The sequence below is a fragment of the Carcharodon carcharias genome, chromosome 18 (assembly GCF_017639515.1).
Source record: "Carcharodon carcharias isolate sCarCar2 chromosome 18, sCarCar2.pri, whole genome shotgun sequence".
Lineage (NCBI taxonomy): Eukaryota > Metazoa > Chordata > Chondrichthyes > Lamniformes > Lamnidae > Carcharodon > Carcharodon carcharias.
In genome coordinates, this window is record NC_054484.1 from 99160052 (window position 1) to 99183645 (window position 23594).

At 45.0% G+C, this 23594-nt stretch overlaps 1 protein-coding gene across 3 annotated transcripts in view; it reads left to right on the forward strand.

Moving 5' to 3' along the window:
* shroom2a (shroom family member 2a) overlaps window positions 1-23594 on the forward strand; it is a 247364-nt gene that overhangs the window by 99426 nt on the left and 124344 nt on the right. For 2 of the 3 annotated variants that reach the window (XM_041211557.1, XM_041211559.1), the window contains exon 2: window positions 11355-11506. The exons of the other annotated variant lie outside the window; for it this stretch is intronic. In XM_041211557.1, coding sequence (XP_041067491.1) covers window positions 11355-11506 — 152 coding nt within the window. The remainder of the gene's footprint in view (window positions 1-11354; window positions 11507-23594) is intronic. 3 annotated transcript variants of the gene reach the window in all.

Below are 23594 nucleotides of genomic sequence, written 5' to 3' on the forward strand. Positions count from 1 at the left end.
TACAGTTCTGGCCACCACATTACAGGAAGGCTATGATCACATCAGAGATGGTACAGAAGACATTTACAAGGATGTTGCCTGGACTGGAGAATTTTAGCTTTGACGAAAACTAGAGATAGGCTAGGGTCATTTTCCTTGGAACTCAGGAAACTGAGGGAAAATTTACTTGAGGTAGCTTATCAGCGGTCTAGATAGATTGAAGAGGAAGGACCTATTTCCCTTAGGAGAGAGGCCAATTACCAAAGGCATAGATTGGTAGAAGGATTAATGGGGAGTTGAGGAGAAAATGTTTCACCCAAAGGCTGGTGGGGCTCTGCCTGAATGGGTAGTGGAGACAGAAACCCTCATCACATTTAAAAATATTTGGATATGTGCAGTGACCTACAGGACGACAGACCAAGAGTTGGAAAGTAGAATCACTCTGGATTACTTCTTTCAGCTGACAAAGACATGATGGACCGAATGGCCTCCTTCTGCATTCAAGCTTTAGTATGTTTCTATGGAATATTTTCTGGCTGTTGGGCTATTAGGAGAGGGGCAAGATTCCCACCATGTGTTATGCGCACTGAAACTATAGGCCTTTTCTTCAGTGTCAGCTGAGACTCAGTGGTAGTAGCACTCTTACTGGAGCAAGAAAGCCATTGGCTCAAGCCCCACCCCTGAACACCAAATCTAGGCTGATGCTTAGTGCGGTACTGAGGGAGTGCTGCATGGTCAGAGTGCCATGTTTTGGATGAGGGGCTTCAGACAACTTTTGACAAGGTGTCTTACAATAAGCTTGTCTATAAGGTTGTGGGTGTGGAGGGCAGACGCTGGGTTCTTAGAGAATTGGTTGCATTCTCGCAGGAAGAGGTTGTTATTGCTGGGTGTGGCTCTGCGTGGAAACTGGTTACTAGTGAAGAGAGTCAGGGTGAAAAGGCCACATATCCAATAATTAGCAGCTAACAGCATTTCCACTTAAACCCCATAATCCTCTTTTTTTTAAAGGCTTTCGTAGTTTTGTGAATGTCAACATGGTTGAAAATGTTCCTATATTTCAGCTATTAATCTGTATATAATCAGATTCCAATTTAAGCAAAATCTTCTTGCTTTTCCTTGTCATGAGAGGATAAGAAAGAGGAACAGGAGTAGGCCATTCGGCCCAGCAAGCCTGTTCTGCCATTCAATAAAGGCATTACTGATCTGATTGTGGCCTTAACTCCATTTTACTGCTTGTCCCCCATGATCCTCGACTCCCTTGTTGATCAAAAATCTATCTAACTCAGCCTTGAGTATATTCAATGACCCAGCAGCTACTACTGTCTTTGGAAGAGAATTCCAAAGACTAATAGTGCTCTGAGAGAAGATATTCCTCATCTCCATATTGAATGCCAGACCCCTTATTTTTAAACTCTGCCCCCTTGTTCTAGATTCCCCACAAGAGGAAACATCGTCTCAGCATCTCCCCTGTCAAGCCCCCTCAGAATCTTTTTTCAATATGATCACCTCTCACTCTTCTAAACTCCAAAGAGTCTAGGCCCAAGTTGCTCAACTTTTCCTCATAGACAAACCCTTCATCTCAGGACTCAGCCTAGTGAATCTTCTCCTGAACTGTTTCCAATGCAAGCATATTCCTCCTTAAGTAAGGTGACCAAAACTGAACACAGTATTCAAGGTGAGGCCTCATCAATTCCCTGCACAGCTATAGCAAGACTTCCCTATTTTTATATTCCATTCCACAGGCAATAAAAGCTAACATTCCATTTGCCTTCCTAACCACTTGTTGTACCTGCATGCTAATTTTTTGTGATCCATATACAAGGGCACCCGGGCGAACAGGTTCTGTTCTACAGGTAACAGGGGCCCCTATGGTGTTCTGTCCATGGCAATCAGAAGTGGGCTTCCTTCCAATCTCTCCCTCATTATTTGCTCCACCTTTGCTGCTCCGACTCAGATCAGCTAACATCAGCACAGCCCGTTGACCTTGTGAACGTCTGGTGCTTGTGAATCAGTGGCAGACCCACTCAGTGATTTCGCTCACTAAGCTAAGTGAATAGGTCATTTTTTTTTATTCATGGGATGTGGATGTCACTGGCTAGACCAGCATTTATTGCCCATCCCTAATTGTCCTTGAGAAGGTGGTGATGATTTGTTGCCTTGAGCCGCTGCAGTCCATGTGGTATAGGTACACCCACAGTGCTGTTAGGAAGGGAGTGCCAGGATTTTGACCCAGCGACGTTGAAGGAATAGTGATATATTCCCAAGTTAGGATGATGAGTGGCTTAGAGAGGAACTTCCAGGTGGTGATGTTCCTATCTATCTGCTGCCCTTGCCCTTCTAGATGGTAGCAGTCGTGGGTTTGGAAGGTGCTGTCGAAGGAGCCTTGGTGAGTTCTTGCAGTGCATCTTGTAGATGGTACACACTGCTGCTACTGTGCATTGGTTTTGGAGGGAGTGAATGTTTGTGGAGTGCCAATCAAGCGGGTTGCTTTGTCCTGGATGGTGTCAATCTTCTTGAGTGTTGATGGAGCTGCACTCATCCAAGCAAGTGGAGAGTATTCCATCACACTCCTGACTTCTGCTTTGTAGATCCACCAAAGGTGGACAGGCTTTGGGAAGCTAGGAGGTGAGTTACTCACCACAGAATTCCTAGCCTCTGACCTGCTCTTGTAGCCACAGTATTTATTTGGCTAATCCAGTTCAAGTCTCTGGTCAATGGTAGCTCCCAGGATGTTGGTAGTGGGGGATTCAGCTATGGTAATGCCATTGAATGTCATGGGATGATGGTTAGATTCTCTCTTGCTGAAGATGGTCACTGCCTGGCACTTGTGTAATGTGAATGTTATTTGCCACTTGTCAGCTCAAGCCTGGATATTGTCCAAGTCTTGCTGCATTCGGACATTGACTGTTTCAGTATCTGAAAAGTCGTGAACAGGGCTGAACATTGTGCAATCGTCAGTGAACATCCCCCCCTTCTGACCTTATGATGGAAGGAAGGTCATTGATGAAGCAGCTGAAGGTCTAGGACACTACTTTGAGGAACTCCTGCAGTGATGCACTGGAACTGACATGATTGACCTCCAATAACCACAATCATCTTCCTTTGTGCTAGGTATGACTCCAACCAACAAAGAGTTTTTCCCCTGATTCCCATTGACTCCAGTTTGCTAGGGCTCTTTGATGTCACACTCTGTCAAATGTGGCCTTGATGTCAAGGGCAGTCACTCACACCTAACCGCTGGAGTTCAGCTCTTTTGTCCATGTTTGAATCAAGACTGTAATGAGGTCAGGAGCTGGGTGACCCAAACTGGGCATCAGTGAGCAGGTTATTACTAAAGAAAATGCCGCTTGATAGCACTGTTGATCCATCGCTTCCATCACTTTACTGATGATGGAGAGTAGATGGGGCAGTAATTAGTTCGGTTAGATTTGTCCTGCTTTTTATGTACAGGACATACCTGGGCAATTTTCCACATAGCCGGGTAGATGCCAGTGTTGTAGCTGTACTGGAACAGCTTGGCTAGGGATGCGGCAAGTTCTGGAGCACAAGTCTTCAGTACCATTGCTGGAATATTGTCAGGGCCCATAGCCTTTGCAGTATCCAGTGCCTTCAACCGTTTCTTGAAATCACGTGGAGTGAATCGAATTGGCTGAAGACTGGCATCTGTGATGCTGGGGACCTTGGGAGGAGGCCGATATGGTATCATGCTTTATACCTAACATCATCATTATGAGAGTATATTATTGTGATGTATAAAATATCACAATTGTGTAGGACAGGTTGGTTAGACCAGAGATTTCTTTCTGTCCCTGTTATGCTCATCTTGGTTGATCATGATCTGATTTCCAGTGACTGTCCTTCACACTCAATGCAGCACCTTGATTCCTGGCGTTGTGTCTGAGACTGTGTCCACTCTGTCTTTTGTCACCTTATTCTGGACTGTGGCTGTGTCGATTTCTGATACGTTATGGACGACAGTTGGTTAATCTGAGGCTTAACTCGCCCACTTTTCAATGGCGTTTTCCCCTATTGAGGACCCTGCTCACCACCTCCAGGCACTCACTCACCACCTCATTCCCCCCACCCCCCAATCCCACTCCCCGAAACTATCAGTCTTTCTGGAGGTGTTTGTGCCTTTTCACTGCTGCCCACCTCTTAGTGATAAGCAGATACAGCTGATACCGTCTGCTGTCACAGGTAGCAGTTTTAGTGATAAGCAGACACAGCTAATACCATCTGCTGTCACAGGTACAGGTCAGGCCTGAAACTCAGACCTTGCTGTAAAATTCTGTGAGTAAGCTGCTCAAAGAAGGAGACGATGACTTCAAGTTTGAAAGTGTTGCAGATGATATAGGACACTGGGAATGGAATAATTTCCAATATCCTGCACTCAATGTCCTAACATCAGACGAAACAAAGTCAAACATAGTAGAGGACACAGATATATAATAAAGCACCTTCTCTGTCTCAGTAATGCACCTGAACCTGAATCCCAGCCCCAGAAAATCACCTCAATCTGCTCTGTAACAGTGTGATTTCCCAGTCTGGGTGGGACTGACAGACTGCTGGCTTCCTCTATGCAGTGGTCCGACAAGTGATGGGACTGGGTTGGGAAGGCTCCCAACTCCTTTCAATCAGAATCCCTCCACCCCATCTGCAGGTGACCCCTTTTTATCCAATGTGACGGAATTCAAACCCCAACTTCTGGTTGTAAAAAGAGATTATAACTCAACCCGCCTTTACATAGCACCTTTAGCTTGCTGAAATACCCCTAAGTGCTTCACAGGATATTGCCCAACAAAATTTCACACCTCTCAGGCGCTTGTAGGGCTGGACAAGGTTCCAGAGGTATTCAATCCAATAATGAGAATTTAGATGACCCTGTTGGGGCTTCTGCCTCTCTTGGTGTTTGCCAACTCAAACTGTCATTGCTGTGAGTGGGAGGGGAGAAACAGGCAGCAGAACTTGTACGGAGCTGACTAGTCAAAGGCAATGATTGGAAATTACTTCCTGACCCTTGTATTTGATGATGTTTCTGGGAGGAGAAAACATAAGAGTCTGCCTGTGTTCATCCACACAGCAGGTTGCCAATGTCCTCATTTTTATTTGGATTTAGTGAGAGAGGGTGAATGAATCATAGTGCCTTAATATTCCCAGATAAGCAGCTTGCCTCACTACATTACCTGGAAAAACTCAGCAGGTCTGGCAACATTGGTGGAGAAGAAAAGAGTTGACGTTTCGAGTCCTCATGACCCTTCGACAGAACTTGTTCCCCTTTAATTCCCCTAGCTACAGGGGAACAAGACGTGATGTTTGGGAGTGCAGCAACGGACTGAGTTAAAAGATTTAAAGGCGATGTGTTGTCTCTTACTGCTTGCAGGTCTGGCACCCTGGTAAGCAGAATATCTGTGGTGATTATTAAAGGGGAATTAATCTGCTCCTGATTCTGGAAGAAGCTGATTGTCATTTAAAAAAAAATGAAGGGAATGTCTTGGATGCACACGCCCACTGATCATTGTGGTTCTGAGCACCATAGTCCAGAAGTGGTCAGTTTACGTTGTGCTCCAAACTGTGCTGCGTAGCTGAGCTCAGCTAGCTACAGCAGTAGGATGCTGCCCTTGGCCTCTATTCAGTTGGTTAATGATTGGACAAGGCTGCCTGTTTTCTGGATCATTTTGCAGTGACTTGCTGTGGGGATACTAGGAGACAAAGTGATTGGTTTTCTCTGCTGTACTGTCACCACTAAATAAGAACTAGGAGCAGTAGTAGGACATTCAGCCCAAGATCGTGGCTGATCTGATTGTGGCCTTAGCTCCCCTTTTCTGTCTACCTTCCCATAACCCTCGACTCCCTTGCCAATCAAAAATCCGTCTAACTCAGTCTTGAATATATTCAGTAGCCCACTCTGAGGAAGAGAATTCCAAAGATTCATGACTCTCTGAGTGAAGAAGTTCCTCCTTGTCTCCATCTGAAATGGGAGACCCCTTATTTTGAGTGAGCAGGTTGTGGGTTCAAGTCCCACATCATTCCCTTGAACATACACTGGCTGACACTCCAGTACAGAACTGAGGGAGAGCTGCATTGTTGAGATGATGAGATGATATTCCTGGGTGCCATCTGTACTCAGGGATGTCAAAGATCCCAGGGTACTATTTCGAGGAAGTGCAAGAGTGTTTTGCCAGGGGTTCTGGTCAATATTTATCCTTCAACTACCAACACAAAAATAACAGATGATCTGGTCATTCTAACATTGCTGTTTGTGGGAGCTTGCTGTGCACAAATTAGTTGCTGGGTTTCCTACATTATGACCGAGACTACATGTCATATATACATCAAATTCGGCCTGAAGTTGTGAAAAGCTCTATAGAAATGTAAGTTTCATTTTATTTTAAAAATTTGATTCCGATAGGAATGCAGATTGATACAGGCCTGTGGTTTCTGTGGAACACCATGTGACAAATCTGGGAGAATTGTTACCAATTGGTCAGGCCTGAAGAGGGTGGGTTCCATCGCTATTCCCCGACTAATTATCAATCTCCCTGGATTTGCTAGGACAAAGATTTCCTCCCAAGTGCCTGTGTGGAGTGTAAACCTTTTTGAAAATCTGGTATGGTATCTGCAGTCTGGCTGAGTGATAACGAATCATTATCAAAAGATTCATTTCAAGCTACATTTCTGCCAAACATTTGACCACTCGATGCTGCTGTTCAAGGGCCATTCACTTGTAAGCACAAGAGTGGTAGTGGGTTCCAAATGGTTAACAAGTACATGCAGCCCATGGTTCTGGAGGGTATACTTGGTGTTAGCAAGGCCAGGATTTATTGTCTGTCCTTCGTTGCCCTGGGAAAGTGGTGCTGAATGTTCTCCTTGAAGCATTGCTGTCCAGGTGGTGAAGGTGCCCCTAAAATGCTGGCAGGGCATCCCAAGATTTTCGTCGACTGCCAGTATATGTTGGGATGGCACGTGATGTGCAGATGGATTTGGAGATGACCAGGTTCTCTTGCACCCCTGAAAATGAAGTGATTGTGGGCACCTTAGCAGAGCTGCTGTTTATTCAGTATTGTGGCACCAATTTAGTGATGGGTTTATATGCTTGTGCAGACTAGCTGCAGGATGTCCCAGTGCTATATTGGTCTGGCTTGTGCCCATTTCATAGCTGTAAAATGGCTGCACTGCATCCCTGTATCAATTTCCCATCACTTCCATTGCTAGGGAAAATAGTTGAAGCACATGAAAGTTTTCTTGTAATTTTAGCGGATTTAAAGAAGAAAAGACTTGTATTTATGTAGCGCCTTCATGACCATTGGATCCTCCAATGCGCTTTACAGCCAGTGCAATATCTTTTTTGTAATGTAATGTAGGAAATGATTTAGACAGAGCTAACAACTCATAGAGCTGTACAACATAGCATCACAGCTAAGTTATAATAATTCATAGCAACAAATCCCACTGTGACAGCTTGAGAATTTGAGATCAATTTAAAGATGTAAGATGGAGAATGAAAGCTGGTATGAGTGGAAGGGGCCATGGAGCTGTTGGATTGCTGTAAAAATCCAGCTAATGTCACCAGTGTCCTCTTGGGAAGAAAACCTTCCGACCATACCCGGTCTGGCCCATACGTGACTCCAGTCCCACCTCAGTGTGAGCCCTGACTGTCCGGCAAGCCAGACTCAATTTAAGCGAAGAAGGGTTGGGCATTAAATGCTGGCTCTACCAGCGATGTCCTCATCCGAAAATGAACTCTTGGCTGTTACATTATGTTTAGTGTCCTTTTCAGCATGTTGCTGTTAACAGTGATTCTCCGTTACAGCCAGGAGTAACTTATCTGGGAAAATTGAGGTATTTTAAAAATGAAAAGTATATATCTTTACAGACTCTTAAATCAAACTTTATGGGGATTTGCTAGCTCCATTGGGAACATAATTGCAGGTACATGACGTTTATTTTATTCACTGAAACCTTAGACAAGTTGAGCTCAAGTGTCTTGGAGTGTTTAAAAAGATCAAGGGATTTGATCAGGTACAAAAGGGGAAACAATTTCTTCTGTTGGGGGAATCCAAGAGAAGGGAATATGATCTTGAAATTAGAGCCAGACTTTTCCCGAATGAAACCAAGAAGCAGTCTTCCATGCGAAGAGTCGTGAAAATCTGAAACTCCCCTCCCCATTACAAAGTTCTGAATGCTGGGAGTCAATTTTTAAGACTGTGCTCGCTAGGTTTTTGCCAATGGATCTGCATTAAAGTTGGCTAAATGAAGTTAAATTACAGATTAACCACCATTTAATTGTTTGGTGGGATGGACTCAAAGGGCTGAATAGCCTCGTCCTGTTCCTTGATAGACTCGAGAAGAGCTGAGAGCAGGCTGTCCTATTCCACTGTTATTCATGTGTGCATATCTGCATGAACATGGCAATATTCTCCAGTAATATGGGCGCTCAGTGCTGATGTGCCATTGACACATCTTTCCGCCAGTATTATAGTATTGGCAGGTTATAATGGCCTCATTCCCTTGGCGCTCCCATGAGTGTGTGGGAGAGGGCTTTGCAGAACTAAATTCAGTGATTTCAGCTGGAACAGCTGGCTGGCTCTGTTGTCTTTGTAGCTGGTCAGCCTGTTAATCAGATAAACGTCGATGGTCCGACTGAAATGGGGGCAGAAGGGCAGGATTCCCAGACACTGTCGGTTTTAGATGTTGCTATCTGTGCCTGTCTGTCTGTGCATGCGTCTGTTTCTGTGTGTCTGTGTGTGTTATAGGGAGAGCAACATTTTCAGTTTGTACAGTACTCCGCTTGAACTGCTAACCAACCTAGTGCTAGGGTTAAAGCTGGTGCGAAAAACAATGCCTCTCTTTGAAATAAAAATAAAACATGTCACTGTGAGGCTCGAGTTGTTTGTGGAACAACATTCTATAGATTTTGTTTTCGCTTGCCGTCCCCCCAGGGAATGGTCCTTATACCAACAGTTGGTACAAAGAGCACCTGTTTGATTTGATGCTGTTCCTCAGTGCCTGCTCCCCCTCCCTGGGAGTTATGCAAATATTGTTCCGGTTCCCAACCGTTCCCTCCACTTGAGAGGTGGACCAGGAGTCAATTCATCCCTCCATTTGCTTCAGAATGTGGAACTTGGAAAAATAGGTCAACACAAACATAAACACCATTTTGCACTTGCTCATTTATCTTGATGGCTCTCAATCTTTCCAAAAGAGAGATTTACATTTATATAGTGCCTTTCATGACCGTGGGACATTCCAAAGCACTTGACACATCACACTTGTAGAAAATGCAGCAGCATTATGCTCAAAACGAGCAATGTGACACCGAGCTTGAGAACAAACTGACTTCATCTCAGACTGTTGCCCGGGAGAGGGAAGGAGTCAACAGCTAGGAAACAGGACTTGGAGCAGGGACGGAAAGTAACGGCTTCAGTTCTAAGTGCCCTGCTTTGCCTGCTCGGCTGCATACCTGTCCATTGCGTGCCGTGCACGTCACTGTTAACGTCACTCACATGGGCCTCACTTATCACCACTCCTGCTCACCGCTTCGCTTCTGAATCCCCATGGCTCGCCGCATCCGCCCTCTTCTGTCTTCCCTGCGCTCTCCGCTTTCCTCTCAAGGCCTCTTGCCCCTTCCCTCCTGAGGCCCCTCGCCTCCCCCCACCACCCCCACCGAGCCCCTTCCCTCCGGTGAGCATGTGGTAGATATTGAAGATTTGGCAAGTTATTAAGAGAGTTGGTAATTTCAAGCATTAAAGAAAGTGTAAAAAAATATTGATTTCAGGCATCAAAGGAACAGATATAAGTAACATTCTACAAAAGCATCGAAAATTTTGCAATGTTTATTTACTTTTTATTTGATTTCATATCAGACTAATGTCTTTAGCAGTGCATTTTGTTCATTATCGCTTGCTTTGACGTTCTTTTTTCCATGCCTATGGTAACATTTTAAAAATAAAAGATAGAAATATATGTTACATATGTTACATTTTTGTTCCTGCTCGTGGTGCATATCCGCACATTGCCTTAATATTGATGCACAAGACAAAATTCATTCCACACATAGATGGAAACCATCCGAGGGATGTTTGCTTCAGTCTTCCTAACATTTAATTAGAGGAAGTTGCTGCCCCTCCAGTCCTGGATGCTGGATGAGCATTCTGATAATTTAGCCCCAATGGAGGATTGAGGGCTATGTTGGTGAGGTAGTGCTGGGTGTCCCAAGTGTACATGTGCCTCCAGGCAGCACCTAGATGAGAAATAGGAGGGCCCTAAGGTTAGATCCTTGGGGGGGCACCAGAGGTAACAGTGTGGTAGCAGGATGAGAAACCATTGCAGGTGAATCTCTGACGAGTATTAGATCGACAAGAATGGAATCCCATGAGTGCAGTCCCATTCAGCTGGACAACAGCAGAGAGGTGTTGGAAGAGGATGGGTGTGGTCAATTGTGAGAAAGGCTGTAGACAGGACGAGGAGGAATTGTTTACCTTTGTCAGTCATGTAGGATGTCATTGGTGACTTTAGTACTGTGGTAGGGGCGGAAACCTGATTGGAGGGATTCGAACATGGAGCCCCAGAGAAGGTGGAATTGGATTTGGGAGGAGATAACCTGTTCCGGGACTTGGCAGAGGAAAGGGAGGCTGGTGACTGGATGGTATTTGGAAGGATGGTGAGGTCAAGGGTTGGTTTAATCAGGAGAGGTGCAATGACGCAGATTTAAAGGAGAAAGGGACCTCCGGGTTGTTGATGGTGGGGGATTCAGTGACGGCAATGGTCAGATTTTCATTTGTTGGAGATGGTCATTGCCCGGCACTTGTGTGGCACAAATTTTGTCCAGTTCTTACCGCATACAAACTTCAACTGCTTCAGTATCTGAAGATAGCATTGAACGCTGTGCAATCTTCTGTGAAAATTCCTACTTCTAACCTTATGTTGGAAGGAAGGTCATTGATGAAGCAGCTGAAAATGGTTGGGCCTAGGACACTACCCTGAGGAATTCTTGCAGTGATGTCCTGGAACTGAGATGATTGACCTCCAACAACCATAAGCATCTTCCTTTGTGCTAGGTATGACTCCAACCAGCAGAGAGTTTTCCCTCTGAATCCCATTGACTAAGGTTTTGCTCGGGCTCCTTGATGTCACACTCGGTCAAGTGCTATATTGTACTGTTACCTGATTCAAGAGCACCCCTTTCCTGTTGTTCTGGGTTTATGAATGGTGATAATTTTCCATAGGAATGAGAGAAATTAGAATTGGATCTGCTTCCACCATCCTTTCAGGCAATACATTGCAGATCACCATAAATGAACTGATTTGGGAGGAGTGGAGGGACAGTGTGAAATTGAGAATTTCTGTGCTTGTTCAATCTGTCTGTTTCATTGCAGATTGAGGAGGGAAGCAAAGCAGCGGCGATGGGCAAGCTTCAAGTCGGAGATGAGATGGTCAGCATCAACGATGTGATCCTCACTGGCTACAGGCAAGAGGCAATCTGCCTCGTGAAAGGTTCGCACAGGACTCTGAAGATGGTGGTGAGAAGGTGAGACACAAAACAAACCCCAGGGGCATAATTGCTCAAACCTGGGCCACTCATCTTGAAGGAAGACCTCTGTCGTTGGTGCAGAAGTAGCAGATCAGTTTAAAAGCAGGACCTACCGGAACACGTGCAATAGGCCAAGCAGCAACTGTTGAAGGAGGGAGGTTGGGTTCAAAACAACTTGGGAGTTTGCGGGCCTCTTCTTGGTTCTCAAATTTGTTCTTGAATTTGGGTGGTTGAAGTCTTGTCACAATTGTGAGGAACGAATTTCATTGGCAAATTTAAGAAGTATAATTTCCTGGATATCTTTTGTCAGCTGATTTCCTTCCTGTGAGATACAGACAACAAGGAAAACCTTTATTTATAATAATGCCATTATTCATAATGATACAGCGCACGGGGATAGGCAGGAGATTCTGGGATCGTTCTCCTTAGATCAGAGATTTAATTGAAGTGTTCAAAATCATGAAGGATTTTGATAGAGTAAATAAAGATGAACTGTTCCCACTGGCAGGAGGCATGGTAACCAGAGGATGAGGATTTGAGTTGATTGGTAAAAGAACCAGAGAGGAGATGAGGAGAATTTTTTTTTTATTACACAGTGAATTGTGACAATGTGGAATGCTGTGCCTGAAAGGCTGGTGGAAGCGGATTCAATAAGAATTGGGTTTGTACATGAAAAGGAAAATGTGCAGGGCTATGTGGAAAGAGCAGGAAAGTGAGGCTATTTGGTGGGCTCTGATGGACTGGCGCAGACACAAGGGTGCAGGGCTTCCCTCTGTGTTGTAAGAATCTGTGAAATACAGTTGGCTTTTGTAAAATTAACTGTCTGAACACAATGGCCCAGATTTTGTGGTCAGTAGCGAATGAACAGTGCCGTCCACTTTTCCCTCTTCCACTTGCCCATAGACTTTGGGTTTATTTTCTGGGACTTGCAGTGATTGAAAATTCAAATGTTTAAAAATGCCCAAAAATAATTAAAATCCAAAGGAATAAGAGTCCACACTTGTAAAAGTTTCAGTGCTAGGTTTGCAATTAAGTCTTAACCCACTGTTAACTACTTATGCTAGAATGGGCAAACCCTAATTTTTTGGTGAATTCATGAGTATTTACTGGTTAAGTACCACAACTTCACACCCTTCATATGTTTCAATGCCGAGTTTCTCGGCGAGGTGCTGTTATAGTGCAACTTCTGGAGGAGCTGGGCATCCTGTGCATTTAACTGTGCATGTGTCAACACAGGTAGTTACTGACTGATGTACTCTTTAAGAACCATAAACAAGTAAAATCTGGTTCACTGGCCCAGAATTAACTGTTAACAATGCTCACTGTTCTTATGTATAAATTGGACACCATCGTCTAGTGAGCATGTGTGTAGTTAAACATGAAAATCCAGATGTTGCTGTCCGAGATGCGCTGTCCCTTTAGAAGCTGTGTGAAAGCAGCATCTTGCTGCCTGGCTCCCCATTGAAATGTGTGAAACAGCATGAAATTTCTTTACTGGCATTCTAGACACAGAATAACCTTGCCACAGAAAGTTAGGGCTTGTCCATTCCTGTGTAAGTAACCCTTTTACAGTGTGATCAGATTTAATTACTGCCAATTAGAGATGGGCAATAAATGCTGGCCTTGCCAGTGGCGCCCACATCCCAAGAAAGAACAAAGAAAATAACTCCTCTGACATTGAAAATTAGCTATTGCAAGTATGGTGTTTCATTCCTTTAAATTTTCATTATTGTTGGGGTTTTAAAAAATACATTACATACATTTATTTTTACCTTCACTTTCCATCCCCCTTAGTCTCACATTCCTTTCCCTCTCTTTATTTAACTTTCTGTACATAATTTCGCATTGAATTCATATCTAATGACCACTTTGTGGTTCAGAAGCTTTGTGCTTCATAAATGATGCTGGAGTCTGGTTAAGAAGATACATAGTTATTTGCTCTGTTTACACAAGTCCCATATCTTCCACACTTTTAACATTGGACAAAACCCAGAAAATACAGGCAAAATTGAAAAGAAAATCTGCCAGGCTGTAAAACAGGGGCTGATTTGCTATCAACTGTTTTTAGCCAGGTGATAATGTTTAAAATTCCCCCCCCTAGATTGCTGTAGTTGTCTTCATTGTGCCTTGTATCTACTTCCTTCCACACAATGAAATTAGTTCCCTCTAAGTAGGGCAACTCTCATATGTTACATGGATGATTCATCTCTACCATCTCAAATTCATGCAATATGGATTTCTGAATGCATTAAATGTAAATTCAATCAGAGTATGGAAGATTTGAAATTCTTTAGGATGAGATAGTAAACAGAGGTCCCATAATCCCCTCTGAGGTGGATATTAAAACTTCCAAGACACTATTTTCAAGAAGAACAGGTGAGTTATCATCAGCGAGTATTTATTCCTCAATCAATATCAGCAACAATATTGGCATCTACCTGGCAATGTGGAAAATTGCCCAGGTATGTCCTGTGCACAATAAACAGGACAAATCCAACCTGGCCAATTACCGCCTCATCAGTCTACTCTTGATCATCAGTAAATGGAAGGGGTCATCAACAGTGCTATCAAGCAGCACTTGTTTAGCAATAACCTGCTCAATGACACTCAGTTTGGGTTCCGCCAGGGCCACTCAGCTCCTAACCTCATTACAGCCTTGGTTCAAACATGGACAAAAGAGCTGAACTCTTGAGGTGAGAGTGACCACCCTTGACATCAAGGCAGCATTTGACCGAGTGTGGCATCAAGGAACCCTAGCAAAACTGGAGTCAATGGGAACCGGGAAGAAAACTCTCCACTGGGTGGAGTCATACCTAGCACAAAGGAAGATGGTTGAGGTTGATGGAGGTCAATTGTCTCAGTTCCAGAACACCACTACAGGAGTTCCTCAGCCCAACCAACTTCAGTTACTTCATCAAAGATCTTAGTTCCATCATAAGGTCAGAAGTGGGGATGTTCACTGATGATTGCACAATGTTCAGTACCATTCACGACTCCTCAGATACTGAAGCAGTCCATGTCCAAATGCAGCAAGACCTGGACAATATCCAGGTTTGGGTTGACAAGTGGCAAGTAATAATTCCCACCACACAAGTGCCAGGCAATGACCATCTCCAACAAGAGAATCCAACCATCACCCCTTGACGTTCAATGGCATTGCCATCACTGAATTCCCCACTATCAACATCCTGGGAGTTACCATTGATCAGAAACTGAATTGGACTAGCCATATAAATATTGTGGCTACAAGAGCAGGTCAGAGGCTAGGAATCCTGTGCTGAGTACCTCACCTCCTGATTCCCCAAAGCCTGTCCATCATCTACATAGCACAAGGCAGGAGTGTGATGGAATACTTTCCATTTGCCTAGCTGAATGCAGATCCAACAACACTCAAGAAGCTTGACAAAGCAGCCCATTTGATTGGCACCCCTTTCACAAACATTCACTCCCTCCACCACCAACGCACAGTAGCAGCAGTATGTACCATCTACAAGATGCACTGCAAGAACTCACCAAGACTCCTTAGACAGCACCTTCCAAACCCATGACCACTACCATCTAGAAGGACAAGGGCAGCAGGCACCTGGGAACACCACCACCTGGAAGTTCCCCTCCAAGCCACTCACCATCCTGACTTGGAAATATATCACCATTCCTTCACTGTCACTGGGTCAAAATCCTGGAATTCCCTCCCTAACAGCACTGAGGGTGTACCTACACCATATGGACTGCAGCGTTCAAGGAGGCAGCTCACCACCACCTTCTCAAGGGCAATTAGGGAAGGGCAATAATAAAAGCAAAATACTGCAGATGCTGGAAATCTGAAACAGAAACAGAAAATTCTGGAAAAAACTCAGCAGGTCTGACAGCATCTGTGGAGAGAGAAACAGAGTTAATGTTTCAAGTCTGTACAACCCTCCAGAGCAAATGCTGGCTTTGCTAGGGACACCCACATCCCATAAATTAATTTAAAAAATCACTAAGTAGCAGATAATATGAGCCCTATGTCATTGCTGATTGTGGGAACCTGCTGTTCACAAATTGGCTGCCACATTTCCTACAGTACAACAGTGAGCACTCTTTCAAAAGTATACCATTGGCTGAAAAGCACCTTGAGACGTCTTGCGGTGGTGGAAGGTGCTTTTTTATGACAAAGTCTTCTTTTCCCCTTTCCCATATTTGGGAACATTTTTGAGCCTTAAAAGACTGAGACTTGATTATTGCCATTCTTTGCAAGCTCATGAGCAGCTGATTGTGGCAACAATTTGGTAATTTACTCATCTTTTAATGAAGACCCACTGAGTGACTGTGAAGTGAGAGTGAGATTGCTGGCCTGTTGTATGTCAAGAAAATGTACGTCAGTTTGTATAATCACCTGTAATTAGAGATGGAATTTTGGATTTAGGTGAAACTGTTATTTGAAAAACCCATAACAGGTGATCTGTGATTGAAGATGATCTCCTCTGCAGAAGAAACAAGAGTGGGCGAATCTGCCCCTTGATCCATGCAAATCGATGGTAGCTGACCTGTACCTCAGCTCATTTTCCCAGTCTTTGTTTCATATCCCTTGATACCCTTACCTAACAAAAATCTATCAATCTCATCTTGAAATTGGACCCCCGACATCCACAGCCTTTTGGGAGGTGAGATTCAGATTTCCACTGCCCTTTGTGTGTGAGAGAGTCCTTCCGGATTTCACTCGTAAACTGCCTACTTCTGTTCTGGATTTTCCCACCAGAGGAGAGGAGACATTTTCTCTACATCAACCCTATTGATCCTTCTATTGTTTTAAAGACCTTGATTAGATCACCACTCAATCTTCTAAATTCAATGGAATGAAGCTCATGTAGTAACATACCCTCAGAAATTAATCCTCAGTCCATTATCATTCAGAAGTGAGCCTTAATGAGGTGTGAACGACTGGCTGAATGCCTCCTGCTTTTCCAAGTAGCCACCACATTTAACACGCTAAATCTAACAATAATGGTAATGGAAATTGGTTTTGCACTATTTGCCCAATTTTAAACTTGGGCAATCTAATTGATTTGGACGGCACTGAAGCTCTTTGGACATCTTTAGTATGAGAGAAGCTCTGCGTAGATTCAAGTTCTTTCTCTCTTTAACATCTCAAACCTCATGCTCATTTTAGATGTAGCAGTGTCAGCTCTGGCTCAGTGGTAACACTATAGTCTCAGGAGCATGTTGCAAGAACTGAGAATTTTGTCTATTGACCTCTTTGCTGCCCTCTGTGTTGGGGAGGTGTAAATAAAGTTAGTTCAATAATGTGAATCCCATGTTAATTTTTTTCTCAGTGCAGCACACAACAGTCTTGTATTCAGAAAATCGTGGGTTTAAGCCCCACAGCAAAGACTTTGACACATGGCCTAGGTTAGAGCTCAGTGCTGAGGGATTGCTGTACTGTCTGAGGTGCCAGCTTTCAGATGAGACCTTACTCCGGAACTCTGTCTCTCCTGGCATGGATGTAAAAATTCCATAATACTATTTCAGAGAAGAGCAAGTGAGTTCTCCTGATTTGAAGGGCAATATTTATCACTCCATCAACATCACTAAGGCAGGTTATCTGGTTATTATTACATTGCTGTTTGTGGGAGTTTACTGTGTGCAAATTGGCTGCAGCATTTCCAACATTACAACAGTGACTGCACTTCAGAAGTATTTCATTGGCTGTAAAACACTTTGGAATATCCTTCAGTCGTGAAAGGCACTATATAAATGCATGTCTTTCTATCTGATGAGGCAGAGAGATTGCTGAGCATATGCTTCAGTTTGTGGCTCAGTAGTAAACCCATTCTTAGTAGCAGCAGTATTCAGGTTCACTGTTCGTAACACAAGCCTGAAGTGTTAAGGGTATTGGTTTCATGTCTTTTCTTCCAGCTGAGTACTATGTGAAAGATTCCGCTTTGGATTGTCCCTCCTTGTAAATCATTCATGGGCAGTAGGCTCAAGCACTGTTGTTAATGCAGAATAGACCTTGAATGAAACTCTCAATATTTTATAATTTGTTGGAGAACTTCAGAAAGCTTGGACTGTTCTCAACTTGGGTTTCACATGATGAGTCACTCAGTGGTGCTGTTTGGAAACTGCATTTCAGACCTGTGGCAACTAAATAACATTAGGTACATGCATCGCCTTGACTTAGACAGATATTGCCATTCCTTCATCATCACTGGATCACAATCGTGGAACTCCCATCCTAAGAGTGCTATGGGTGCACCTTCCCACCTGGACTGCAGTGGCTCACGAGCAAGGTACACCACCATCCTCTCAGGGCAACCAGGGAAGGGCAATAAATGCCAACCTTGCCAATGATGCCCACATCCCGAGAATTACACTTTTATAAAAACTAACGTGAGTCTGTCCATTATTCCTTTAGAGACGCAGAAATTCATTAAATAATACCAACTAAGTCCATTTGCTTTGGAGTAGGTGCTTGCCAGGATATTTAAATACCCAGTGATATGACTGTGGTTCTGTGATAGAGATGTTTCTGCTGGATTCCCCCATGTGATATGTGTTTTACTGAATTGGAGTCTAATCCTTTATGTAGTGAAGGGAGCATTACCAATAATTCATTCTATGATGCCACTGAAATGTCCCCTCCCGGACGACCTTTGATTCAACATATTTCAAAGAATAAGCTTGGCTACATGGGTGCATACCTTGCTTCGAGGTATAGCCCAGGGAGTGACTCAATGCCTTAAGAAGAGGAAAGAACAAAGAAGGACGTATTTCTCGAGCACGTTTCGTGACCTTGGAATGTCTCAAAGTACTTTACAATCAATGAAGTACTTTTGAAGTGTGTTCACTAGTGTCGGAGACATACAAGTTCCCACAAGTAACAATGTGATGATGAACAGATAACTGACTTTATAAAAGCAAAAAACTGCGGATGCTGGAAATCCAAAACAAAAACAAAAACACCTTGAAAAACTCAGCAGGTCTGACAGCATCTGCGGAGAGGAACACAGTTAACGTTTCGAGTCTGAATCACTCTTCAACAGAACTAAGGAAAAATAGAAAAGAGGTGAAATATAAGCTGGTTTAAGGGGGGGGGGGGGGGGGGCGGCGGTGGGATAAGTAGAGCTGGATAGAGGTCCAGTGATAGGTGGAGATAACCAAAATATATCACAGATAAAAGGACAAAGAGATGTTGAAGGTGGTGATATTATCTAAGGAATGTGATAATAGGTGACATTAAGGGTAGAAAGCAGGATGAGCAAGGTACAGATAGCCCTAGTGGGGGTGGGGTGGGGTGAAGGAATCGAAATAGGCTAAAAGGCAGAGATAAAACAATGTTTGGGAATACATTTAAAAATAATGGAAATAGGTGGGAAAAGAAAAATCTGTATAAATTATTGGAAAAAAGGGGGATCGGTAAGGGGGTGGGGATGGAAGAGAGAGTTCATGATCTAAAATTGCTGAACTCAATATTCAGTCCGGAAGGCTGTAAAGTGCCTAGTCAGAAGATGAGGAGCTGTTCCTCCAGTTTGCGTTGAGCTTCACTGGAACAATGCAGCAGGCCAAGGATGGACATGTGGGCATGAGAGTAGGGCGGAGTGTTGAAATGGCCAATGACAGGGAGGTCTGGGTCATGCTTGCGGACAGACTGAAGGTGTTCTGCAAAGCGGTCACCCAGTCTGCATTTGGTCTCTCCAATTTAGAGGAGACCGCATTGGGAGCAGCGAATGCAGTAGGCTAAATTGAGGGAAGTGCAAGTGAAATGCTGCTTCAGTTGAAAGGAGTGTTTGGGCCCTTGGACGGTGAGGAGGGGGGAAGTAAAGGGGCAGGTGTTGCACCTTCTACGGTTGCATGGGAAGGTGCCGTAGGAGGGGGTTGAGGTGTAGGGGGTGATGGAGGAGTGGACCAGGGTGTCCCAGAGGGAACAATCCCTGCGGAATGCTGCCGGGGGGGTGAAGGAAAGATTTGTTTGGTGGTGGCATCATGCTGGAGTTGGCGGAAATGGCGGAGGATGATCCTTTGAATGCGGAGGCTGGTGGGGTGATAAGTGAGGACAAGGGGAACCCTATCATGTTTCTGGGAGGGAGAAGAAGGTGTGAGGGCAGACGCACGGGACTTGGGCCAGACATGGTTGAGGGCCATGTCAACCACCATGGGTGGAAAACCTTGGTTAAGGAAGAAGGAAGACATGTCAGAGGAACTGTTTTTGAAAATGGCATCATCAAAACAGATGCGACGGAGGTTGAGAGAATGGGATGGAGTCCTTACAGGAAGCGGGGTTTGAGGAGCTGTAATCGAGGTAGCTGTGGGAGTCGGTAGGCTTGTAATGGATATTGGTGAACAGTCTATCACCAGAGACTGAGACAGAGAGGTCACGGAAGGGAAGGGAAGTGTCAGAGATGGACCATGTGAAAATGATGGAGGGGTGGAAATTGGTAGCAAAATTAATCAATTTTTCCAGGTCCAGACGAGAGCAGGAAGCAGCACCAAAGCAATCATCGATGTACCGGAGAAAGAGTTGTGGGAGGGGGCTGGAGTAGGACTGGAACAAGGAATGTTCCATATACCCCATAAAGAGACAGGCATAACTGGGGCCCATGCGGGTACCCATAGCCACACCTTTTATTTGGAGGAAGTGAGAGGAGTTTAAGGAGAAATTGTTCAGCGTGAGAACAAGTTCAGCCAGACGCTGAGAGTAGTGGTGGATGGGGATTGTTCGGGCCTCTGTTCGAGGAAGAAGTGGAGAGCCATCAGACCATCCCGGTGGGGGATGGAGGTGTAGAGGGATTGGATGTCCATGGTGAAGAGGAGGCGGTTGGGGCCAGGGAACTGGAAATTGTTGATATGATGTAGGGTGTCAGAGGAATCACAGATGTAAGTGGACAAGGGGAGAGAGAATGGAGTCAAGATAGCAAGAAATGAGTTCCTTGGGGCAGGAACAGGCTGACACGATCAGTCTGCAGGGACAGTCCTGTTTGTGGATTTTGGGTAGGAGTTAGGAGGTTGGGAGACTATGAGGTTGGAATCTGTGGAAGGAAGATCTCCAGAGGAGATGAGGTCAGTAACAGTCCTGGAAACAACAGCTTGATGTGCAGTGGTGGGATCATGGTCCAGGGAGAGGTAGGAGGAAGTGTCTGCGAGTTGACGCTCAGTCTCTGTGAGGTAGAGGTCAGTGCGCCAGACAACAACAGCACCACCCTTGTCAGCAAGTTTGATGACAATGTCAAGGTTGGACCTGAGAGAATGGAATGCAGCAAGTTCAGAGAGAGACAGGTTAGAGTGGGTGAGAGGAGCAGAGAATTTGAGACGACTGATGTGACTTTATATGTTGGGTGAGGGGTACATACTGACAAGGACACCATGGAAAACCCCCCTGTTCTTTTAAATAGTACATGGGATCTTTCATGCCCACCTGAGAGGGCAGGTGTGACCTCTGTTTAACATCTCATCCAATAGACTGACATTGCAGCACTCCCTCGGTACTGCAAGCTGATGTAACCTTAAATTTAGAGCTCGGCTGGTCAGGGGTGATGATGGGAAAGATTTCTTCATACAGAGGGTAGTGAAAATCGAGCCTGCTGAAACCCCAGGTTGAACCAGGGACCTTTTTAGGTCTTCAGTCTAACACTCTCACAACCAAGCTACTTCAGCATCATGAGCCTCTCTTGCCAAAGCCAGTGTAGCCTTTGGCAGGCTTCAAACATCAGTCTGGGAATCAAGAGGAGTAAGTCTGCCCACCAAACTGAAGGTGCACAGAGCAGTAGTCCTGCCCATCCTGCTGTACGCATGTGAGACTTGGACTGTGTACCAGCATCTTAGCACTTTTACTTTGGAAGCCCCTGTAGATCAGATGGTAGGACTTTTGATATCAACTTGGAGTTCTGGGAGAATCGCTTTACCTGGCACAGCCAAATGAAAAACTGTGCGGCCTCCTTCAAAAGCAAGCTCATATGAGAGGCAGAGAGAAAACGCAAGCAGAGCAAATCCCGAGCCAGCAACTCAATCGTCCGCAGTGCCCTGTCCTTATTACAGCAGAACCTCCCGGGCACAGATCAGCCTTAGCAGTTACCCACGTACCCACCGGAACGCAACCAAACACCCCAGATGGTGAATGTGGTCATCTTCACCTCAGAGGACGAGCAAGAGAGTGAACATCTGGAATTTTCTCCCTCAAAATGTTGTTGTGGGGGGTGGAAACTGAGTTTGATTTTTGGTAGATAAGGGCATGAAGGTAATGGCAACAAAATGGAACCACCACTGTTCTGGGAAGTGGGGCAGAGCAGAGCAGGAGAGTTGGGTGGAGGGGAGTGGTGGGTCAGCAGAGATTGGGGGGTGGCAGATTGAACCAGTTGACGAGGATTTGGGGGATTTGACGAGTAGAAGCGAAAGAGATCCGTGAGACTGAACACAACTGAAGAATAACTGGATCAATTCATCACAAAATATTGTTATTTATTATTCAAAGTCAACATTTCACTAAAAGGTAGCTTTAGTTCAATAAACTTATTTACTGATTCAGCTACTGATTTAATGGTTGCTAGTTTTAACATCAAAGCCTTTAAGCGGTGGGGAGTTAACTTCATTTTCTGGTGTTTCTCCTCTTTCCCTGCACCATAGTTTCGATCTTGTTTGTGTTTCTTAAAAAAAATTAAATGCCATATTAAAGAAATGCTGTCACCAAAAGCCTCTCTCTGTACCTGCAGGATGTGTAACTGTGCTCGGTCTCGCCACCTAGCGGATAGAATTTGCATTTTATATTATTTTATGTTGGTCAAATATCGATCATCTACCTCTCTGTCTAGTGCTCTGCCTGTGGGAATGTAGAAATGTATAAATGAATGTTTGTAGCCATTGAGATTGAACTGTATTAACCTCATCGTATGGTCACATTGTAAACAGGGAGTAATCATTTTCAGTGGAATACGCAGAACAGACTCTAAACCTGGCCCTCAGCTACTGCACTCTGTCCCCCCGAGCCTGCCTGTGCCCCACTCTGCCCCCCGGGCCTGCCTGTGCCCCACTCTGCTCCCCGGGCCTGTCTTTGCCCCACTCTGCCCCCCCCCCCCCCCCCCCCCCCCCCCCCCGGCCTGTCTGTGCCCTACTCTGCCCCCCGGGCCTGTCTGTGCCCCACTCTGCCCCCTGGGCCTGTCTGTGCCCCACTCTGTCCCCCGGGCCTGTCTGTGCCCCACTCTGCCCCTGGGCAGTCTTGTGTCTGGGGTACCTGAGTATATATGTTATGCCTCTGAGTCAGAATTTTGTGGATTCGAGACCCACTCAGGCGACTTGCACGTAAAATCCAGGTGACACTCCAAAGCTGTACTGAGGGGTGCTGCACTGCTGGAGGTGCTGCCTTGCAGACAGGAGGTTAAAATGGATCTCCGAGCCCCCTCTGGTGGATGTAAAGGATTCCATGGCACTATTTTAAAAAAAACCAGCACGGACATTCTCCCCCGAGTTCTGGCCAATATTTATTCTTCAACCAACATTACTAAAAAAAATTAGTTTACCTGGCCGTTGTCACATTGCTGCTTGTGGGACCTTGTGTGCGTATTGGCTGTAAACACCTTGGGATGTCTTGAAATTCCAGAGAAGGGGATGGTAAAGGCCAAATCTTGAGCTTTCTTTCCCTGCGGGTAAGTGAGGCGTAGTGTCTCATGACCTTCACTCAGGTGAATGAACTGGGGATTTGTGCTTGAATACTTGACATTCCTTTGCAGCACAGGACAGAACAAAGTGAATTCAAGGTTGTAATAACCAGCCCAGAGTTTGAAAGAAGTTCTCTCATTAACAGTCCTCCAGTGAGGCAGTCCGGGGAAATCCGTCTCCAGGCACACTGAGCCTTAAGAGGCCAGGACATTGTTTCTATTGATCTAACTTTTGAATGGGGGGGGGAGTTAGTTCTATCTAGACTGTGTCATATCCACTTACCGTGGTGCCCAAGGCTGGGTCATTGGCAGTCGATGGTGAAGGCGTTTCTCTGTGTGCTTGTATCCTGACTTGCGCTAAGACCCGTTCACCTGTCACCCCCATACTCCCAGTCCAGCAATGCCGTCATTTTAAAATTCTCGTAGGGTTCTCATTCCTGCATGGCCTTAACCCCCTTCCC